Raw genomic sequence first — 21523 nt, 5'->3', positions numbered from 1 at the left:
CATAATTGTAACATCAGAAATAAAATTTTCGAAGGTGGAAATCTAGATATATTCTTAGGTAGTACCGTTGTCCACTTGTTTCTCTATGTAAAAGATGTTCCTAACTATAGTTTTAAACTATTACACATCTCTATTTCGTACTCGAACTTACCGAAGTACATTCCGGAAGCGAAGAATTACGATTTCGCTATTTAACCGGTCGTCGATAATCCTACAATGTACGAAGCTTGAATTTAACTAACGATTCGAAAACGAGAAATGGCGGTATGCGTTGATACTAAATCGTAAGTTGGAGGATTAGCGCGGACTGCACCGTAAGTCAGAAAATAAAGAAGCCCCGACGGCTGTTTCGTCATTCTCGATTTACGTCTTATTTTGGCACGTAAAATCATCCTCTGAAAGATTGCCCACCTGTAGTTAAACGCCCTGTATACAGCGGTATCTATGCGTGTACACACGGCAAGCGTGCAGCTGGTCGAAGCAACGACTAAGAATAGCCGCGCGACGCACGGAAATAGCAATGCGCAAGCCCGAAATACGCATTGTATCCAGATACGATAAAAGCCGGCTGCACGTTGGCGCCTTTTGACGTTCGCCAAGTTGGCTTCGCTCCTGTGCTTTGCCGTCCCAACGCCGGTAAATCGTACCCCGACCGCCGCGATATTCGGATATTTATAAAAAAAAAAAAATCCATCGGTTTCCGACCAAAGGCTTCCTCTCGCAGTTGGTTCCGATCGCGTGACACGGCTCGGTTCGTCTCGTGTCCGTTTTCCAGGCACAGTCGTTAACCATTCCGAGAAACCGTCTGTTTCTTTCGCGAGGCGTGCAATAAATTCGACGATTTCGCTTTGTGGAAACTTTTCGTTTGCCAACGTCAACCGCGTTCGAAGAACCCCATCCGTGTCGCGCGCGTGCTGTATCTTTTTTAGAATTTTTCACTAAAATCTGCACGGTCAACTTTCCACGATTCCGTCCCCCTTCGATCCAGAGAAGGAAAGCGAAAGGAAGCGAGATTAATAATCGTCTAATAAAAAAAATGTTTACTTTCCGTATTTTTTGTTTTACCTTTTTGAAAGCGATACCAATGCATTCTTAGGATTCTTCTAATTAAAATGAGTCCAAACATCATACAAATTCTGAAAAACTTAAAAAAAATTATTGAATGGTATGAAGATATAATTATGAGTAGTCATTGCACATATGTATTATGCCATATTGTTTATATTAAGAAAATTAAAAGTAGTCTGATTTACGTCGTGTTTGGGCTCGTTTTAATCAGAAGAATCCAAAGAATGTGTTGGTACCATTTTCAGAAAAATAACATGAAAGCTCGCTCTCTTCTGTTATAACCACGGGAATTGGGAAAGTTAATCGTACATTATGCACCTATGTATAATTGCTCGAAATACTTGACAGAACTGCAACAGTGGATGTAAATATCGTGGGATAAGGGCGGGTCAGATCGTACGAGCACGTTCGTGGCACTCGACCCGAGAGTCGAGAAAAGGGAAAAGGCGAAAGGTCGAGTATTCGTCGATGGCCCTCTTGGTTGCTCTTTCTCGCGTTTGCGAATTCGGGGTGAAAAGGAGAAAAGGGAATAAGAACGGTCGTCGGATTGCTGTTTTGCTCGTTAAAAGTTTGAGAAACGCGGACAAAGCACGAATCGCGAAACGGGTCACGCGTTCCTCTTCTTAGAGAGTCGAATTAAAGATTAACCTTTCAGTAACCCTCATTTATACAGGGAGTTTGGCCACCCCTGGGAAAAATTGCAATGAGAGATTCTAGAGGCCAAAATAGGACGAAAATCAAGAATATCAATTTGTTGATTGAGGCTTCGTTAAAAAGTTTAAAGTTCCGCTCGTACTGAATTTTTTCCCCGAAAATACGCTGGATTTCGAGGGTATGTCAATTCACCAAAAATTATTGTAATCGTCCCTTGCAAACGAAAATAATTTTTCCAGAACGATTTGAAATTTTTTTTTTCCGTCGAAAAATTTAGGCACCTACCCCCTGTCGATTTTTCTTATAAAGTCGTTTTTATTTTTTAGTAATTTTGTTTGACGCCCTATAGAAAAGTTGTCTAATACTTTTTTGTAGGTATCCATGAGCTCTACTTCAGAAAAAAGTTTCATTGAAATATATTCACTATTGTAGGAATTATGGCTGTTTGAAAATTGGACCATTTTTATGGGGTTTTTCTCATTTTACGGACTGAAGAATCAACTTTTCGAATATTTTTACGATTCCTACATATTCTACACTAAAATATGCGACGTTTGGCTTTTTGAACATTAAAATCCGTCAATCCGTTCAGAAGTTATGACGTTTTAAAGATACGCACGAAATTTCGAGGAAGCATTTCTTGCCAGAAATTATATTTTCGGTAAGGAATTTTTTTCTCGAAAATGGTTAGGATTACAAGGGTATGTCTAATGACCAAAAATGATTGTAATTGACCCCTGCAACTAAAAATAATTTTTCCAGGACGATTTGAAAATTTTTTTTTCACCGAAATATTAGCACCTATTCGAATTTTTTTCTCGATAGTGGGTAGGATTTCGAGGGTATGTGTATTCACCAAAAATGATTGCAATTGACCCCCGCAATTGAAAATAATTTTTTCAGAACGATTTGAAATTTTTCAGTTTAATTTTTCAATAACTTTTTAACGAAGTTAAGAAATTGATATTCTTGATTTTCGTTTTATTTTAGCCTCTAGAATCTCCTATTAAAATTTTTTCCCAGGGGTGGCCGAACACCCTGTAATCGACGCAAACAAGTGATGCAGAAAACATAACTAATGAAACGAAAAATAATCAAAAACACAGAATTTTGCATGCGAAACAAAGGGCAATGGCTCGAGAATCGTAGGAAAAGACGAGATCGACAAATGATTCGAAAGACATTCTGGATTCTATGTAATTGCAACGTTTATTTCGGTAATGTTTATATAGAAAACATTGCTTGGCATTAACGGAGGCCTGACGCGTCGCCTTCGTTGCACATTTCTTCCGTTCGATGGGTCTTTCCTTTTCCAACATTCGTGGTTTCTGTTACATCGAAAACTGCGTTCTGCGAAAGCACGCGTTGCGCGCGTAAACTCGTCGAAGACGTAGGCGAAAAACCATGGCACGTAAATTATTATACACCCGCGGAGCACGCTGTTTCGCGTTCAAGATAGCCCCAACAAGTTGTACACCACCGTTTTCCATCTGTTCGCTCCATCTACTAATAAATTGCTAGAAGAATATATGCGCGCTATGCGTATGCGTACTCTATATCGCTTAGTAACGTTAAATATCGTTTAAATTCTGTTATCGAATGTTGCTTCTCCAATTTGTTCTTCGCACGTTTTGCTTTCTTTTTCGTTTTCTGCTACGCGATTCTTCCTACTTTCTCGATGGTACGATTCCTTCGATCATCACGCAAGGCCTCGCAAGGTACAGTCGTCTATACCCGGGTTTCACGTTCGCTAGACTAAATAATTATCGTAACGTAATAAATTACTAGGAAATCCGCAGTCATTATTGTCTCTATAGTCGACACCGAAAACATCGATCGTAGTTACATTCGCGTTTTTGCCGCAGTCTTAACGTGTTTTGGTATTTTGTTCTTTTATTTTATATTTCTTTGTATCACATTCGTTTTGTATTCGTTACAGGAAGTAGAAATTGCCTGTTATTTGCGCGCGTACGTCGCGCGGGATTCTGTCACACTTTTGGTTATTCTTTACGCGCTGTTTGTTGTCCCTTGGCGGAGGGGGCAATTCTCGCCTCGAAGTTGATGAAAAGGAGATGTACGAAAGGCGGTTTTCTACGTGGATGTATACATTAATCACAGTTACTCGTATTCGTACGAATGAAAAGAAACTTTGTTGCTTGTTACGTTGGGTTACTTCTACTTATGAATATTATAATATTCGTTCATTCATACTAATATTACAAACAGAGTACAGTGACGATAATGCCAATAATACGCGGATGTACCCAAGCGGTCAGCCATCTTGGTACTGTCCGCGCCCAACGTTGCTTAACTTCGGTGATCGAACGAGAACCGGTGTTTTCAACGTGGCCACCATCGTTGGCAAACGTCGTCTTTAATTTATTCAAACGAAAACTTTTAAATATAACAAGTTTCTTTTCGTTTATAGCGAATCGCCATTATGATGTACGAGCAACTATGTGTATATTAATGCATACGTATTTCTACACGCATATACATTTGCGATACGTTCGTCGATAGATAATTGGTCCGCTTGTAGAGAAGGTTGAGAGAGGGAAGGGAAGGAAATGAAAGGGGTAAAGAAGACTGAAAGAGAGATAGATAAAGAGAGACAGGGATTATCACACGTTCTCGCGTCCACGTCGACGGTGTTCTGGGAATAAATGAACGCTGAGACGCGGAAACGACGAAACGCCCGAGGCAGCCTAATGAAAGGGTGAAGGAGGCAAGTTCGTCGCGGTCGTTTCGACGGTCTGTTTGGCAGGTTGCAAAAGGGAGAAGGACGCGTTTCGTCCGTCGCGATCGGCCCCGAAGCCAGCGAAGCTGTACTTTCGTTCCCGGCGATCGGTTCTGAGGCAGGGCTCGCTGGTAGCTCTGGCCATCTCTCACATGCCCTCTGTCCCGAGGCTACCAACCAAAGCCGGCTCACCGATGTTCGAGTCGCACTGCATCACCCACTCCCAGATCCTTTTGGTGACCACTTTCTGATCGACGGTGGTCTCCAGGCCGTAGCTGTGCAACAGCTTTCTGAGCTTGTTCTTGTTCTCGTCGACGTTGCGTTGATCGTCGAGTATCGTGTCAAGGTAGAGCAAACTGTCGCCCCTCCTCACGATCGTCTCGCTGGCGTCGACCGACGTGGACGTGGCGCTGTGACTGATCTTGTTGACGCACCACGAGTCCTTCAGATACTTGTTGATCTCGGTGACGTGCGGCCTCTTCTCCGGCTTGTGCTCGAACACGCGCTTAAAGTAACGCAGCAGCCTCGGCGTGAATCGCCTGAAGGTTGGCGGTATCTTGGTGGTGCGTCTCTTCAGCCATCGTTGGAACGCCGAGTATTCAGGATCCTGGATGAGATCGGCGCTCTGCCACGGCGGGTTCCCGGTCAGGCACACGAACAACACGATACCGAATTGCCAGCAATCGGCGCTCCTCTTGCAGGCGTACCTCTCGTTCTTCACGATCTCGTATATCTCCGGCGGCTGAAACGGCAACCAGGTGCAACGGATCTTGTTCACCAGCGTCCCCTCCCGTCTGGTGCACCCGAAATCGCACAGTTTTATCTTGGACATGTCCAACGAGAACACCAACACGTTCTCGAGCTTGATGTCGCGATGAGCCAGCTGTTTCGAGTGTATGAACTCGAGGGCGGAACCGAGCTGACCGGCGATCCTCTTGCACGCCTCCTCGCTTAGGCCGCCGGTCCTCACGTTTCCGGCTAGATCGCCGTGCGGCGCGTACTCTTGCGCGAAAACGAAACACTTCTCGGATTTGAACGTGACGGAGTACGAGCACAGAATATTCGGATGCGGGCTAAGATGGTACGAGTAATGAAACTCCCGGAAAAAGTCTTTCTTCGTGGTCAGTTCTTGGTGGACGGCTTTCAAAACGATGCGTGTGCGAGTCGCTCGGTGCGTAGCTAGCAAAACTTTCGCGAAACTGCCCTCGCCCAACGTCTTCTCCACCTCGTACTCCTTCGACAGTTCCAGCTCCTTCAGAGGAACCTCCTGAACTTTGTGTATGCCGGACTCTTTCTTCTCGTGAAGTTTCATCTGTAATCAGAGACCATATTCTCGTTACTCGCGGTTTCTTTCTCGCTTGTACGAGCTTCCTGGGTTACCACACGAACGCGTAACGTCGATCGATCCCCGTCCGGCTTTTCACCTTTTATCTCTCTCGCTCTTTCAGACCCGCCCGCGTAATCATAAGTTCGACGAAAAGTTTTTCCGTCCGTTTGCGTCATCGTTGCTAGCGACTTCGACCGACGCCAGCAGGTCGATCGAGCGCGAAACGTTTCGGAGACAACCATCGTCTCTCGTCGTCCGTCTTTGATTCAAGAATTGTTGTCCTTGCCCTTGCTTCTCTACCCTTCCCGGTTGAAACGAACGAAAGACATAACTGGACGCGTCTCTGTTACCCTTTTTCATCTACTCGATCTCGTTTTTAGCAATGGAGTACAGTAATGATTCGTAAAATGAACAGTACTTTCGTACAGCGGAGGCGAAATTCGACCCCAGCGAATGTTTGTACACAGCCATGTTATTGAACCTCAGAGTCTTTATTTTTTATAATTATTTATTTCAATATACACATCCACTATTATATTATTAAACTATTAACCTTTTATGCTCCGAGAATACCAATGGCAATACCAATTGCAATTTTGTGATGCACTTCTAAAAATAAAAAGAAATTCTCTGTATCTAAATATAATTTAAATTTTATTTACACATTTTCTAAATTCAATTTGCGTTATTATAAATGAAACTTGAATCTATGGCGCGTATCGTGTTTGCGCCAGTGGGAGTGCAAAGGGTTGAATAATTTAACGTAACGAATAATTTTGGTAAAAATGTTCAATTTACGAATCACGTCTGGGGTTCATTTTAAGAATCACATTATTGTACGCCAAAGTGCTCGATTCCCGAAAGATCGACACGTGCTTGCCGACGTCGCGGTTCGACGAATAGGGTTTCTCGACTAAAATTGAAAATTGTCGGAAAAAGTCGATGAGATTTCGGGGGTTGGTGGGCCATGTACGCAAAGGACGAGCAGGCCACGGAGGTCTGGGAACGTTGGCGACAAGAGGGGATGATGCCGGAGGTTGGCCGGGTGAACCCAGAACCTTTGGAGCCAGCTAGATCAATAGCAAGGATCTCGCTGCGGCAACGCGCCTAAATTCATCTTGTCACCATTTCCACCGACTCTGTTCAAACCAAAATCGAACGAAAAGTAAAGGAAATAAGAGGAAAATGATTCTCTGAAAATATTATCGTCGAAAACGTTTGCACTCGTCGGACAAATATTGTTTTTTCGTTTTGGAACGAGTAAACCATCGAAGCTGTTAAATTCTTCGATCGCGCGATTCGATCCATCGTGTCGGTCGTTTACGATCTGTTGTTTCGCCTCTATGTTTCTGGTAGCTTAACGCGAAACGAAGAAAAGACGGTCGATTATTTTTTCGTATATCACCGCCGGATTTTTCCGGTTCGTTCTGACAAACTTTGGACACAGATATATTTAGCGTTTGTGTTTACCGGTGCTATTTTAACGCATGCGAGAGATTAGTGAAGTAATATTTTGGCGTATCTTTGCGTTTAACAAGGTATTCTAGGAGACGGTCAGAGAGTGAGAGAGACAGATGAATAGACGAACGTTCGATAAGAGAAGAACTACTTTGCATAGAGGTATTTTCTCTTCGATTTATTTTCATTTCAACCTGTCACGGTATAATATTTTCATTTAGTCGCGTAATCGTTGATTATCACGATCGACGGGGGCAAGGAGTTATACTTTTAAAACTTACCACGACGATAAAATCCTTTGAACGATGGGTGAAGCGTCGCCGTAGGCGAATTAACGCATGGATCATGCAACACACTGAATTCGACGTAAATTGCAGTTACGGTTTCACGAACGTCTGTCTTTCGACGGCCTCTCACAATTACATTTTCACAGCTAACAGCGTGCCGTAAATGCGAAACACGAACGGACACGACTCGAAATAGTCGATGTGAATAGATTCGATGGGAATCGTCGCGAATCGGTTCTCACAGAAATCGAGGGAAGCTGTTAACAACGGTAACGAAAAAACGGCAAACGTGGTTCTGTCTCACATTTTCAGCAATGCGCGCATGTCGCGTCTGGAGTCGTCGCGACGCCCTGTGTCGCTTTTATAGACCCGGCCGAGACGCGCAGACGTAGATCGAAAAAGGACGTGGAACATCGACGACGATCAAACACCCGCGTAGTTCCTGATCTTTTCTTTTCACCCCCCCCCCTTCCTCCCCCTGGACGATGGAACATTGCACACCGTTTAATGGGGGAAACGATCGTCTCCTCCGATCGATAACCGAACGTTAAACGTTAGATAATCGAAACCTCGATCGTCGATGATATCGCGAAAAATCTTTGAGATAAGCTTTACGATTAATTTATCTTTGGAAACTAGCTATGATTGGGTTTGGCGTATCGAGTCTTGGCGATTCTTTGGTATCGAGCCAAGGAAACTGTTTTTCACGGTGTACGTTTTAGACTTGCGGCGAGAGATAAATTAATGATTTTCTCTCGCGAGGTATCCAAGTACACTCGTGAGTCTTTCTTGTTATCGTGTGCAAACGCACGAAATGCATGCAGTTTCGATCGTTCCCCGCTGTTACCCAATTAGGCAGCTCCAGGGTAAAATGGAAAAACTATTGAAATCGAGCCTACGTCCTAAGATATATTAAAAGATCGTTTGCGTGCCGGTAGACAAAAATAAAAATATAATGGCCGTATATATAGTTTTATATCTAAAACATCAAGGTCCGTGACGCACGTTTTAAAAAGGGAGGAACCAAAAAAGAATTCAGAGATAAACGTAAATATCTTTCTAGCATACATACAAGTACAATCTGCATCTAATCCATGTACGACATGTCGATTAGAGTAATGATTTTTCACAGCCTGAATCGGCTCTTCGTCCGCAAACCACGTCATTCGTTTCTGTAAATATTTTAGCGCCAACCTTTTGCGATTCCAGCGTCGTTTAACAAGGGGATGTCACGTCTGTGGGATCATCGATTTTACTCAAACTTTTTCTGGCGAATCTAAAACAGAAATAAGTGCTTAACAAGTTCATTCTTTACGAAGATATTTGACATTTAAATTTTCCATTTCTGTACGTGCGTGATTTCTTCGAGCAATTGCAATGGCTGTGATGAGTTCAATTCTTATCGTCGATCGCCATTTTAATGTTTCTGTTTCGAAAGTCAGGACACGCGAGTTTGTTTACATGCAAGTGTTCCAATGCAAAAATTGGTGCAAGTGTAAATTTCTTCGGAGTATAGATTTTATCAAAATCTATAGCAAGTGCTCGATTTCGTGTAATCTCATCCGTCACAGTAGCGTTTAGAGGGAAGCAATATTCGATCGAATCGATGAGGCACGCGCCCTCACTCTCGCCCGCGATAGCCAAATAACGCGTTTACCCCGACGTGGAATTTAGTTTATACCAGAAAGTATTTTTAAAATGTATGTCAAGTATACAACGTCCATAGGGATGGATCGTACATACCAGTGCAACGACAGCAATATCGATGATATAAATAGAGAAAACCGTTTCGATGTAATGCGATGTGTCCTGAAACTATTTCGTTTCGTTTCGATTCGTTATAAAAATTGCATACATCGGGCGTCGCGAGCGTTTGACTAAGCGCCTGTAGTTGATAAAATTGATGCATTTAGGTTTGTATCTGATTTGTCTATTCGAATCGATTCTATCTAGGACGATCAGAGTACTTTTTCGTATGCAATCAAAGCTTGAACGAAACTGTAAATTTTTATGAACGAAGGTTACTTAGTGAACGTGGAAAGTGAAAAATTAACTGCTATGTCAGAACTGTTTGAAAATTTGAACAGTTTCATTCGAACCTTGTGTACAATTGTAACAATAGAATGTGTAGAACCATTAATACTTGATTGATTTATTCACTTTTGTTTTAAAGGTTCACTGATGCATTGTAAACAATTTTTAATGTAATTTTAATGTAATTCAACACGGATGATGAGTGGCTTGTTTGGCTACATTTCCTTTTGGTTCTGATAGATTTGGAGCATCATCGCACGTTTCAATGCGTAGTTAGAATCAAGATGGTTTATTCTTATAGACTGCAAGATGCAGTTAAAACGGTTTCACAAGCATACAGCATTTCAAGATTGGCTGTCTTTACACTAATATATTACGCGCTCCGTTTACACGATCTCGGTTTGTTTACGAACTCCTGGAGATACATAACGCGAAGAAAACATGCATTGTGGAAGCCAGAAACGAGCAAAACCCTTATCTAAATAAAAATATCGAATAACGAACAGGAGATAAACAAGTGGTTATCTCCGATTCGTTACATAAAAATAAAAATTTCAATTACTCGATGAAATATTTCCCAACGAACGAATCAAAATTTAATGATCTAATAATCACTCGAACAATATTTTTCTGTGTTTTACTAGCACGTAACGTCAGCGTGTTTTGGTATCATTTATTAGCGAATGTTTTATGGGGCATTGTATAGGAATTTCTTTATTCGTGTAATCTTTTATTCGTACATATATAAATAAATAATTTCTCGTAGCCTACGTATAAAAACTATGCGATAACACGAAGGTTAACGCGCGGTGCTATGCACGGCGTTGTACATGCACATTATGTTGCGAGTGTCGTTTTTAAAAATGCGATTCGAGCAATGGCAACGGGACGGCACCATCATTCGCTGGAACAAGAGGTGTCGCATCCCGAACAGGAACATAATGTGTATTCCGAGTACTCGTCGGTTCCATACGAGTTGTCGGAAAACGAGCAATCGGAGAGGTCGTAGGAACAGGAGCAGGAGGTGCAAGAGCAGGAGGAACAGGAACAGGAACAGGAACAGGAAGCGGAGCTGTCGTAGCTGGAACTCGTGTACGAGGACTCTCCAGAGAAATCGGAGGAATCGTTGGTCTCGTTGGCGCGCGAATTCGAGCGACGTTCTGGAAGAAAAAAGAAATTTTAATTCAATGAAAGATGAATGTTGCATCGAATACAAACAGGCCCCAAGTAAAATTTACTATAAAAGTAAAAACATACTTAAATAAAAGTGTTCACTCTGGGAATTTGAGCCGTGTTTTAAGAAAGAATAATTTACACAGTCGGGTAACCCAGAAAAACCGTATGTTAGCAATAAAAATAAGACATTCAGAATAGAATTCCCGCGAAATTGCTCGAACAAAGATTGTTCTTTCTGGAAACACGTCATCTACGAGTATAAAGTGAATGATTAATTTCACTTCGGATGGCCAACGCACAGTGCGAAGAATAAAGTTAAAAATCTTTGACAAACACTTCAGCGATGAAAACATGGACAGGCTGCGTTATTTAAACGTTTTGAAAAATAATTTTAATTGTACAAGAAGTGTGGATACGTTCAAATGTTATCAGGACAATGATATTAAACATACCTTTAGTATTATTCACTATACTATGAAAGTGCACGAAGGTTTTGGGTAAAATTAGTAATACCAATATACATATATGTGAAATATATTCAAGGTATTTTATCTCGAATTAGAAAAATATTCGAACACTGAGATATGGTACGTATATCAAGGAGTAAGTCTCAACATTACATCGGTATAATTAGAATATCATTCAGTATATTGAATGTTGAAAAAGTAAGCGTTCAAATGTATATCGTAACTCTAAAATCAGCATGCCACCGATTTGCCCACTGCGGGCACATAAACAACTTTTTATTCCCCCGTGATTTGTTACAAGAACGAGATTTTTTACGGAATACGTACTTTGTAAATAACCCATTTTTTCCGCGATGCTCGTCACGTGATGACTGAATTTTTCAATAGCTCGTTGGGCTTTCCTTTCCTCGCGGTATATTTGTCCGTCCCGTCGTTTCTTTTCTTTTTTGAGCAGACGCTTCTCAAACTTACCGATCTGTTTCTCATCTACGAAGTAAGTAAATAGAAACGTTACGCGGCAAATGCGATTATACGATCGTGGAAATAGTAGGCGCAACAATAAAGTTTCGAAAATAATTTTGCTTTCGTTGTCACTCGTAAAAGAAGTTAACAGTTAATCCTCCACCATTCGGGTGGCCTTAGTTTCCAAAGAATAAATTTTCAATCGGTTCCTAAAATTCCAAGATTCCAAGAAATACCACCTTACAGTCCCCACTTTGATAATTTACTTAAATTTCCAAAATAAAAATCTCTCATCGAACGATTCTCAGAACTCTATTGTCACGTCTCGTAGGTAACGGTCTGCTTACCCGTTGTCTCTGTTTTTCCGTTATGCTTTTTACGTTTCGACACTTTTTCGCTCTTACTCGATCGCTTCTTTCCATTTTTCTGGCCACTCCCCTTCTTTACCTTCTCTTCTTCGCGTTTTTCGACGCAGTTCTTTAGCTCCACCGTAGTATCGTATTCGCATTTCGCGGACGTTTCCTTTTTCCAGTGCTCTTTGTGCAGCGATTTGCACTGGTCGACGTTCGGTTTCTTTGTTATTGGAAATTCGTATGGCTCGGTGCTGTTGTTGGACACGGCGCCGACGAATCTCTCGGGCGTGCTCGTCTTAAAGGTCGAGCAAGAACTCGCGTTCTTCAACGTTTCTATCGTCGTTTGATGTTTCGATGTTACGTTTCCGTCTATCGCGGCGTTTTCGGTTACTATTTCCATCGGATTCACGCATTCAGTTTTGCAAATAGACATGTCCGCGACGTTTTCGTTCTCGTTCTCGTTCCCGGTTCTCTTCTTCGTCGATCGTTTCGCGGTAAAGTCTTCCCCGGCGCTCGATTTCGTAGCATTCTCGAGCTGTTGCGAGTTCTTGGACGTTGCGGTTCCACGACGCCTTACGAGCCTCTGTCTCTTCGGAACGGAGTTTCGTTTCTTCTCCTTCGTTTCCGTATCGTTGACCCGTTTGCCTCGAAGCCCAAAGGCCTGCTTGCGCGTCTTCGGCAGCGTTCCTCCGTTTCTCGCTGAATTTTCGTTGTCGGCCATCGGCGAACTCGTCTCGTTCGACAGATTCTCTCGATTCGTCCGTTTCGATCGATTATTGGGGCTCTTTCTCGGCTTCTTCGCTTCTATCGTCAATCGTCGATAAATAGAAAAGCTCAGCTACGAATAAATATTGTTTTGCTTACCTGCCGGAACGGGTTTCGGATCGAGCTTCATTCGCTCGTCGAATTGGTTCAGGATGTCTTGCATGAAATTTTGTTGCACGAAATCGTCGATGTGCTTCCACGGATCCGTTTCCATGATTTGATCTATGTCGAGTACGCCATCGGTCGTATCGAACGAAAGTGCGGCTCTTCCTAGAACTGCCCTTCGGCTCATTTGAACGTGGAATCGGACCTCCCGCTGGCTTCGCCGTTAATCGCGCAACGAATTCTCGACACCAGATGCAAAATCGAAGAAGCAACGACTCCTAGAGCTCACTGGGATACCGCATACGGATCGTGCAAATACAAAAAAGAAACAAACCTAAGGTCGATTTTGCTTGTTTACATTGAAACTCCCGTTTTACGTCAAACTGTGTATTTTCGGTATTCTCGGGCTATCGAGCATGGAAACGATATGCACTGGCGCGTGCAAAGACGAATGTCGGGACCGACGACTAATTTAAGAATACGGAATACCGATCGCGATCGCTCGAAAATCCGATTCTTACTGGCTCGAAGATCGTTAACGTCGCAACAGTTTCGGCACGGGCGAGCGATCGTCGCGAAAGGTCGTCTCGTCCCAAATTGTTTTTACCGCGCTAACGGCTATCAACGCAGGCTGACGGTTACGATCCAAACGAATCAAGCGTGCTTCCTCGCTTCGAAGCTTCGAACCTTCGATAAATTGTCATCTTACGATTTATTTCAAAATTACTTCAAAATATTGTGTACTTCTTTAAACGTAAAATGCTATCGTTATATCCTATCGAACGTAAAATTGTAGGTTTGTAAGTAAAGGTTGAAACAAACTTTATTTTGAATAAATAATAGTCCATATTGTATGGGGATTTTCAAATAAATTATGATATACCAAAGGAAATTACGTAAACGCAATACGAGAGACAATATGGCGACGCTTCCCGCACTTACCGGCAGTGGGGCACGCTCTCTCACAAGTACTCACAAATGAGTCCATTAACAGACAGTTTTCTCCATACAGAAAGCTGTCGCGACAATTAAAAAAAATTGTAAAAATATGAGGAAGGCTCAATAAATAATTTGGAATGGGGACCAAAATGTTTATGATAAAACTTTGTCAGAAACAGATTGAGTGAACAAACACTTGCAGTAATGCAAGGTACGCACAAGGATCGAACAAAAGTTTCGCAATTAAAAGATTACTATTGGAAATAGGTGGTGGAATAAAAAAAAACAATTATAGAAGGAATAACTTTTAACTAAGCTTTTATTGGAAACATTAGGAAGGCACGTCTTAACGCTTTGAAAGGAACATACAAAATGAATAGGTCTAAACAATATATACTTTAGTATACTTTGTCTAAACAAGCCAAGCTAGGGGCACAGCTGCACCCTCTTGACTTGTATTTCGAGACGCTAAACGCAACATGCGCGTCGATGGTTTTTGTCACATGAAGAAAACTTTCTCTTTTAGAAGAGAAAAAACCAACAATTATAATTTCGTTTACGTAGATACGCGAAAATTGAAAAACTGCAAAACTTTTCGGACCTCTAGGGCGAATGTAAAGTATTAAATTTATTACCGCGTTTCCAGCGATCCGTAGCACCGTGTGTCCACGGAAATGTTGCGTATGACGCGATGAAAGTGAAAATACGGAGGTGCGATGACGTCAGGCCTTCCGTGTAAATCGTCAGACTTTACGACGACCGGGCAAAGCAGGGTTCGCTTCTGCTTAGTAGCAGTTTAATCGAGCGTAAGAGGGGTTAAGTGACGTCACTTTTCCGATGACCAAACGTATACTTTGCCCGGTGTCATCGTGCGTTCACGGTAAAATGTGTCGCGATGATCGGCTGCCCGTGAAACGAGTATGTCGTTACACCTTAAAAGGCGGGGGACAGCTTCGACAATAGAAGACTATAGCGTAGGTGTAGCGTAGGTCGCCTTGCTCCTCCACGTGTGCTCGTAAAAGTAGTCAATCGAACGAAAGGTTACTTGCATTCGTGATTTCGCGATTACGTTGCTTCTAGATAAACAAACCCGAGACGCTTCGCGCCTAGAATATTTGCATCTTTTCGTTGGAATAATATTTGTGCAATGGCTGTCCCGTGTAACCGAGGGCGGTTAGCAAAAATTAACGTACGCGCGTGGCTAAAGTTTCATATTTGGCGCCTCGTTCGTCCGTCCTTTCCAAATTTGGCGCCGATCGATCATCGGTGCTTTTCGAAAAATTATCCTATAATTGAATTAGCGTGATTCCGCTCGTATGTCCGTCGCTGCGTATTCCAAGTTTATTTGCATTGCTTAGCGTCGCCAGGGCTACTTGAATTTCACGCGCGAACGTTTCACGCGAAGTGAAAAACGACGAACGCCGGTGTCGCACGGGCTCGCGACGCTTTGATCGCAGATCGTTTCCGAAGAAAACAGATGACGCGTGTTCTCGATGTCTCGAGACCGACGACGCGATTCGAAAAGAAAACAACTCGACGAGCACACGTTGTCCGGCGCGTCGCAATCATCTTGTCTCGTTCTTTCGGTCGCTCAACTCGTCGGAATATGTAAAAGCTACTCAATGCTGCGGATTCAGCAACCTCGCCAGCTAATTATTCTCGTGCCGAACGACTATTATTAAACGTGTATAATTATTTATATTATATTTATATGCACGAACGGGAGGACTTTGTATATACGGTTCGCTCTAAGATAAACATTATGGAAGCTCTTGTTCCGTACCATATGGTCCAAATAAAGAGATACAAATTTGTTTTCTCAAAAAGCAATAAAGAATGCATGTAGTGGTGCACCAGGCCTTTTGGCACATACCACCACATGTATGTTTTCTTGGTACATGTAGCGATTCATCTTATTCATTTTCTAAAAGGTTGACAGTCATGTTTGCAGGAATCGTAATATGCGATCTTATATTGTAAACACAATATCCTTATCCAAAATATAATTGTTATACAATTGTGCATATTTGGGTCCTCTAATTGGAGGGCTCATCAAATAAGACGATTCTAGCAGTCCCTGCCTTAGACGCCAGGACACTTAACCGTTGATTGAGGTATTTAAATAAAGGAATAGGTGGTTGATCAAGTACTTGTGAGAGGAACAGGTTGAGCGTAGCCTTCTGGCGACGAGTGTCGGAAGTGTCGTCACAGTATATTTGCACGAAATCTTCATCTTTTCCAATTTTTCGTAACATCCATCTACGGAAATGCTCTCTTCTATTTCGTGCCTTTCTTTTAAAATGTTCCAAACAGTGGAATTGCTTACACGCCCCACTGTAACGATTGTCCATGAGCTAATAAAAGAGTTTTCTTCAATATGCCGCATTACCCTCACTTCGAGGTTCGGATTTCGTCGATCATGCCCTCCAATACTGTTTGCTGACGATACGTCGGTAAGCACACTGTCTCATGGTAAATGCATCGTGCGTCCATCCACAGACGAGGTATATGAGTAAACTTTTCATCTTATAGACTTTCGCGGCCGAATCTGACTGCCGTACCGACCTGAAAATTCGGAGCTGATTTTAGCGGCCTCTTCTCATGAATGGCGGTCAGTTGAAAAACTATTTACTGAATTAGCATTGATGTTTAGATTTAGAAAAGAGAATTAGAATTGATATTTTTAAATCTGAGGGTAACGTTGCGAATGACACAAAAATGATAATGAGGTTTCGAGACCCCATAAAAATGGGCCGAAAAAATACATTGAATGAAAGATCTACTCGCATACCTCGTCTGTGACAATACTCTAGAATCTTTGATGAATCAATGAGAATCAAAACTAATCTAGTGAAGAAACTCTATATTTATGATGACTTATGCAAGGCGGATCGCAGCCAATTTGCTAATATTATTTAGTTTTTAATTAATAATTGCATTACCCGGCTAAGAGTAATAAAGATTATTAATTAAATGCTAAATAATATTACCCAGGTCTCACCACGTGGAGGTTGCTGCGAGTGGAGACTCAAAGGGAGATAGATGGAATCCAAGTTCCATCGATCTCCCTTTCGCAATTTTACAATCTGAATGACTAAACTAAGAAGATAGAAGGAACCCAAGTCCCTCCGATCTTCTAGTTTAGTTATGCCAAGTAATTGTTTGATTTAATATGGGGACGAAGCTAAATAGTGAGAGACGCGACGCGACGCGATGCTGAACCGTACAGCTGATCTTTGGACCGAATCTACTGCCCTTGCTAACTCGATCTCTATAGGAAGATGGATGCTGCAACCTTGAATCGAGGTCTCCATTTCTCCAACGCAACCCGCCGGGAGCCCGAAGGACCCGACTTAGGCTGTCTGACAAAGAGAGAGTACCTGAGACAAGATCGACTTCCGCTGGAAGGTATGCGCTTCCGCGGGATACGGAAGCTCCACACCTTCCAGCGAAGAACCATGTTCCCTCGACCGAGCTACCAAAGGAAGCCGATTAGATCTTTCGGACCAACTGGACGGCCGATCACATGTTTCCTTCAATGAAACAATGATGATCGAAGCAGGGAACGAGGGAACGAAAGGAGAAGAAGCTACTTGTTTATTAATTACTTGGCATGTAACGAAGACGCGTACAATGAAGTCGGCGAAGCTTAAATCTAGATAATCATACCAAGTAATTATTTGGTTTAATATGGGGACGAAGCTAAATAGTGAGAGACGCGACGCGACGCGATGCTGAACCGTACAGCTGATCTTTGGACCGAATCTACTGCCCTTGCTAACTCGATCTCTATAGGAAGATGGATGCTGCAACCTTGAATCGAGGTCTCCATTTCTCCAACGCAACCCGCCGGGAGCCCGAAGGACCCGACTTAGGCTGTCTGACAAAGAGAGAGTACCTGAGACAAGATCGACTTCCGCTGGAAGGTATGCGCTTCCGCAGGATACGGAAGCTCCACACCTTCCAGCGAAGAACCATGTTCCCTCGACCGAGCTACCAAAGGAAGCCGATTAGATCTTTCGGACCAACTGGACGGCCGATCACATGTTTCCTTCAATGAAACAATGATGATCGAAGCAGGGAACGAGGGAACGAAAGGAGAAGAAGCTACTTGTTTATTAATTACTTGGCATGTAACGAAGACGCGTACAATGAAGTCGGCGAAGCTTAAATCTAGATAATCATACCAAGTAATTATTTGGTTTCATATGGGGACGAAACTAAATAGTGAGAGACGCGACGCGACGCGATGCTGAACCGTACAGCGGATCTTTGGACCGAATCTACTGCCCTTGCTAACTCGATCTCTATAGGAAGATGGATACTGCAACCTTGAATCGAGGTCTCCATTTCTCCAACGCAACCCGCCGGGAGCCCGAAGGACCCGACTTAGGCTGTCTGACAAAGAGAGAGTACCTGAGACAAGATCGACTTCCGCTGGAAGGTATGCGCTTCCGCGGGATACGGAAGCTCCACACCTTCCAGCGAAGAACCATGTTCCCTCGACCGAGCTACCAAAGGAAGGCGATTAGATCTTTCGGACCAACTGGACGGCCGATCACATGTTTCCTTCAATGAAACAATGATGATCGAAGCAGGGAACGAGGGAACGAAAGGAGAAGAAGCTACTTGTTTATTAATTACTTGGCATGTAACGAAGACGCGTGCAATGAAGTCGGCGAAGCTTAAATCTAGATAATCATACCAAGTAATTATTTGGTTTAATATGGGGACGAAACTAAATAGTGAGAGACGCGACGCGACGCGATGCTGAACCGTACAGTGGATCTTTGGACCGAATCTACTGCCCTTGCTAACTCGATCTCTATAGGAAGATGGATGCTGCAACCTTGAATCGAGGTCTCCATTTCTCCAACGCAACCCGCCGGGAGCCCGAAGGACCCGACTTAGGTTGTCTGACAAAGAGAGAGTACCTGAGACAAGATCGACTTCCGCTGGAAGGTATGCGCTTCCGCGGGATACGGAAGCTCCACACCTTCCAGCGAAGAACCATGTTCCCTCGACCGAGCTACCAAAGGAAGGCGATTAGATCTTTCGGACCAACTGGACGGCCGATCACATGTTTCCTTCAATGAAACAATGATGATCGAAGCAGGGAACGAGGGAACGAAAGGAGAAGAAACTACTTGTTTATTAATTACTTGGCATGTAACGAAGACGCGTACAATGGTCGTCGATGCTTAAGTCTAGTATAATTGTACCAAGCAATTGTTTTGTTTAAAAAGAGGGGTGAAGCTAAATTCTGGGAGACGCGACGCGACGCGATGCTGAACCGTGCAGCAGATCTTCGGATCGAATCGACACTGGCCTTGGTAGATTGATTTCTATTTCTAGAAATCGATCCATCATGGACAGGCGACTAGATTCTTCGGACAAACTGGACGGCCGATCACATATTTCGTTCTACGAAACAGCGGTGGTCGAAGCGAGAAACGGGGAAACGAATGAACGAGAAGCTAGTTGGTAAACAATTGCGTGGCACATACGCGGATACACTAGAGACTTAAAATTAACGTCGAAATTTGAGCTAGCAGATTCGGAACTAAAATTGAGAAGATAGGAGAAAACGAGACTCCTATTTTCTAAATTAGTGGTACCAAGCAATTATCTGTTTTAAGAAGGGATGAAGCTAAATTGTGGGTTACGCGACGCGACGCGATGCTAAACCATGCAGCGGATCTTAGGATCGAATCTACTGCCCTTGATATCTCGAGCTACCAAGGGAAGGCGATTATATCTTTTGGACCAGCTACATGGCCGATCACTTGCTTTCTACATTAAAGCAATGGTGATCGAAACGGGAAACGAGAGGACGAGTGAAAGTGAAGCTACTTGGTCAATAATTACTTGGTAGGGCGCGGCAACACGGACAATAGAGAAATCTTCGACGTTAATTTTAATATTCGCGACGAAGCTTAAGACTAATGTACTTGTAATTAAAGGTCCCTCGGCGGATGAATCCCTCTATGGTTGAATCCCTTGGTAACTGAATCCCTCGATGATTGAATCCCTTGATGGTTGAATCCCTCGGCGGATGAATCCTTTTATGGTTGAATCCCTTGGTAGTTGAATCCCTCGATGATTGAATCCCTTGATGGTTGAATCCCTCTGTGATTGAATCCCTTGGTAACTGAATCCCTCGATGATTGAATCCCTTGATGGTTGAATCCCTCGGCGGATGAATCCCTCTGTGATTGAATCCCTTGGTAATTGAATCCCTCGATGATTGAATCCCTTGGTAACTGAATCCCTCGATGATTGAATCCCTTGATGGTTGAATCCCTCGGCGGATGAATCCCTCTGTGATTGAATCCCTTGGTAGTTGAATCCCTCGATGATTGAATCCCTCGGCGGATGAATCCCTCTGTGGTTGAATCCCTTGGTAGCTGAATCCCTCGATGATTGAATCCCTTGATGGTTGAATCCCTCGGCGGTTGTAGCGTCCTCCCTCGATGTCCTTGGAATTGATCTACAATAGATCTGACCTGAAACAAAAACTGCTACTTGTGTTAGTATCATTAAAGAACACTTAATAAAGACCAATGTAGAGGAGTAATTTGTTGCGCTGATGTATCGGAGAATGTAATGGAGCAGATGAAAATCTATAAGTTGGACAACCTACGAAATTTAGAAACACTTATACCTAAAGAATTAAATGATGTATGTTAGTATAGGTCTTATTCTATTAGCAGTGTACTTAGCAAAATGTCCTAAGAATATTACAAATAAAGACAAAATAAAAATTGTAGTTAATTAATAAACGATGCTGATATACCTAGCTGGAGTCAATGAATTGTACGAATTGAGAATATTTTTATCGAGTCAGAATCGGAAGAGAGTGAACGGAACGTCGAAACCACATCACAAATAACATCAAAATAAAAATTATAATTAATCAACTGACGATACTGATGATCGGAAGAAAATGAACGAAACGTCGAAACCACATCACAAATAACATCAAAGTAAAAATTATAATTAATCAACTGACGATACTGATGATCGGAAGAAAATGAACGAAACGTCGAAACCACATCACAAATAACATCAAAGTAAAACTTATAATTAATCAACTGACGATGCTGATGTACGCAGGAAAGAGTCAAACGATTGTACGAAATAACAAGAAGTGACAGCCGTATTTTATCATACATCGTCTTTCAACATCAGTTCTTGTTAGAGACAGACATGAATTCCAGAAACCATCGAAAGATAGAAACAGTAAATGACCACATATACTTAAGATACCACTAGGATTGTCAAAATTAATAATGGAAGAACAAAAATGACCAACAATTCAAGAGAATATCGATAAGGGGAAACATCCATAGAAACGAAACAGACACCAGTAAATCAAACAAAATCAATATTTCCATCAAACGGTACTCAGAAACATACAAGTAAATTTGGCATCAATAAAATAAGAGAGGGGGAAAATTTGTACAGAGCTCACCACTGACCAGCAAGTAGTCGCAATTGGTCATCACAAGCTCACCATTGGTCAACTGGTCAGTAGTGGTCAGCCCTGGTCAGCCCTGGTCAGCCCTGGTCAGCCCTGGTCCACCTGGTCCACCTGGTCCCCCCTGGTCAGCCTAGGATGATCCCGGGATACCCACCGAGCCAGGAAGTCCGCCACCCTTGGACCCCCCCGCGAGAATGAGACATGTAAG

The 21523-nt window shown here is 42.7% G+C and overlaps 1 protein-coding gene and 1 pseudogene across 2 annotated transcripts; both read right to left on the bottom strand.

Moving 5' to 3' along the window:
- Positions 1–3964: 3964 nt before the first annotated feature.
- Positions 3965–4085, bottom strand: LOC143344226 (5S ribosomal RNA; annotated as a pseudogene).
- Positions 4086–10263: 6178 nt separating this feature from the next.
- Positions 10264–13432, bottom strand: LOC143343591 (uncharacterized). 2 transcript variants are annotated; one of them, XM_076768631.1, is made up of 4 exons: positions 12888–13432; positions 12018–12827; positions 11536–11694; positions 10264–10725 (listed from the first exon to the last, which is right to left on the bottom strand). In XM_076768631.1, the coding sequence occupies exons 1-4, from the start codon at positions 13078–13080 to the stop codon at positions 10463–10465; spliced, it is 1425 nt and encodes a 474-aa protein (XP_076624746.1). In that variant the 5' UTR covers positions 13081–13432; the 3' UTR covers positions 10264–10462. The 2 variants fall into 2 exon arrangements, with proteins under 2 accessions (XP_076624746.1, XP_076624747.1); XM_076768632.1 differs by having other exon boundaries at positions 12051–12827.
- Between the last annotated feature and the right edge of the window lie 8091 nt (positions 13433–21523).

The sequence above is a fragment of the Colletes latitarsis genome, chromosome 7 (genome assembly GCF_051014445.1).
Source record: "Colletes latitarsis isolate SP2378_abdomen chromosome 7, iyColLati1, whole genome shotgun sequence".
NCBI lineage: Eukaryota > Metazoa > Arthropoda > Insecta > Hymenoptera > Colletidae > Colletes > Colletes latitarsis.
Note: the sequence above shows the minus strand (reverse complement) of the source record. Positions and strands in the feature narration are given on the sequence as shown.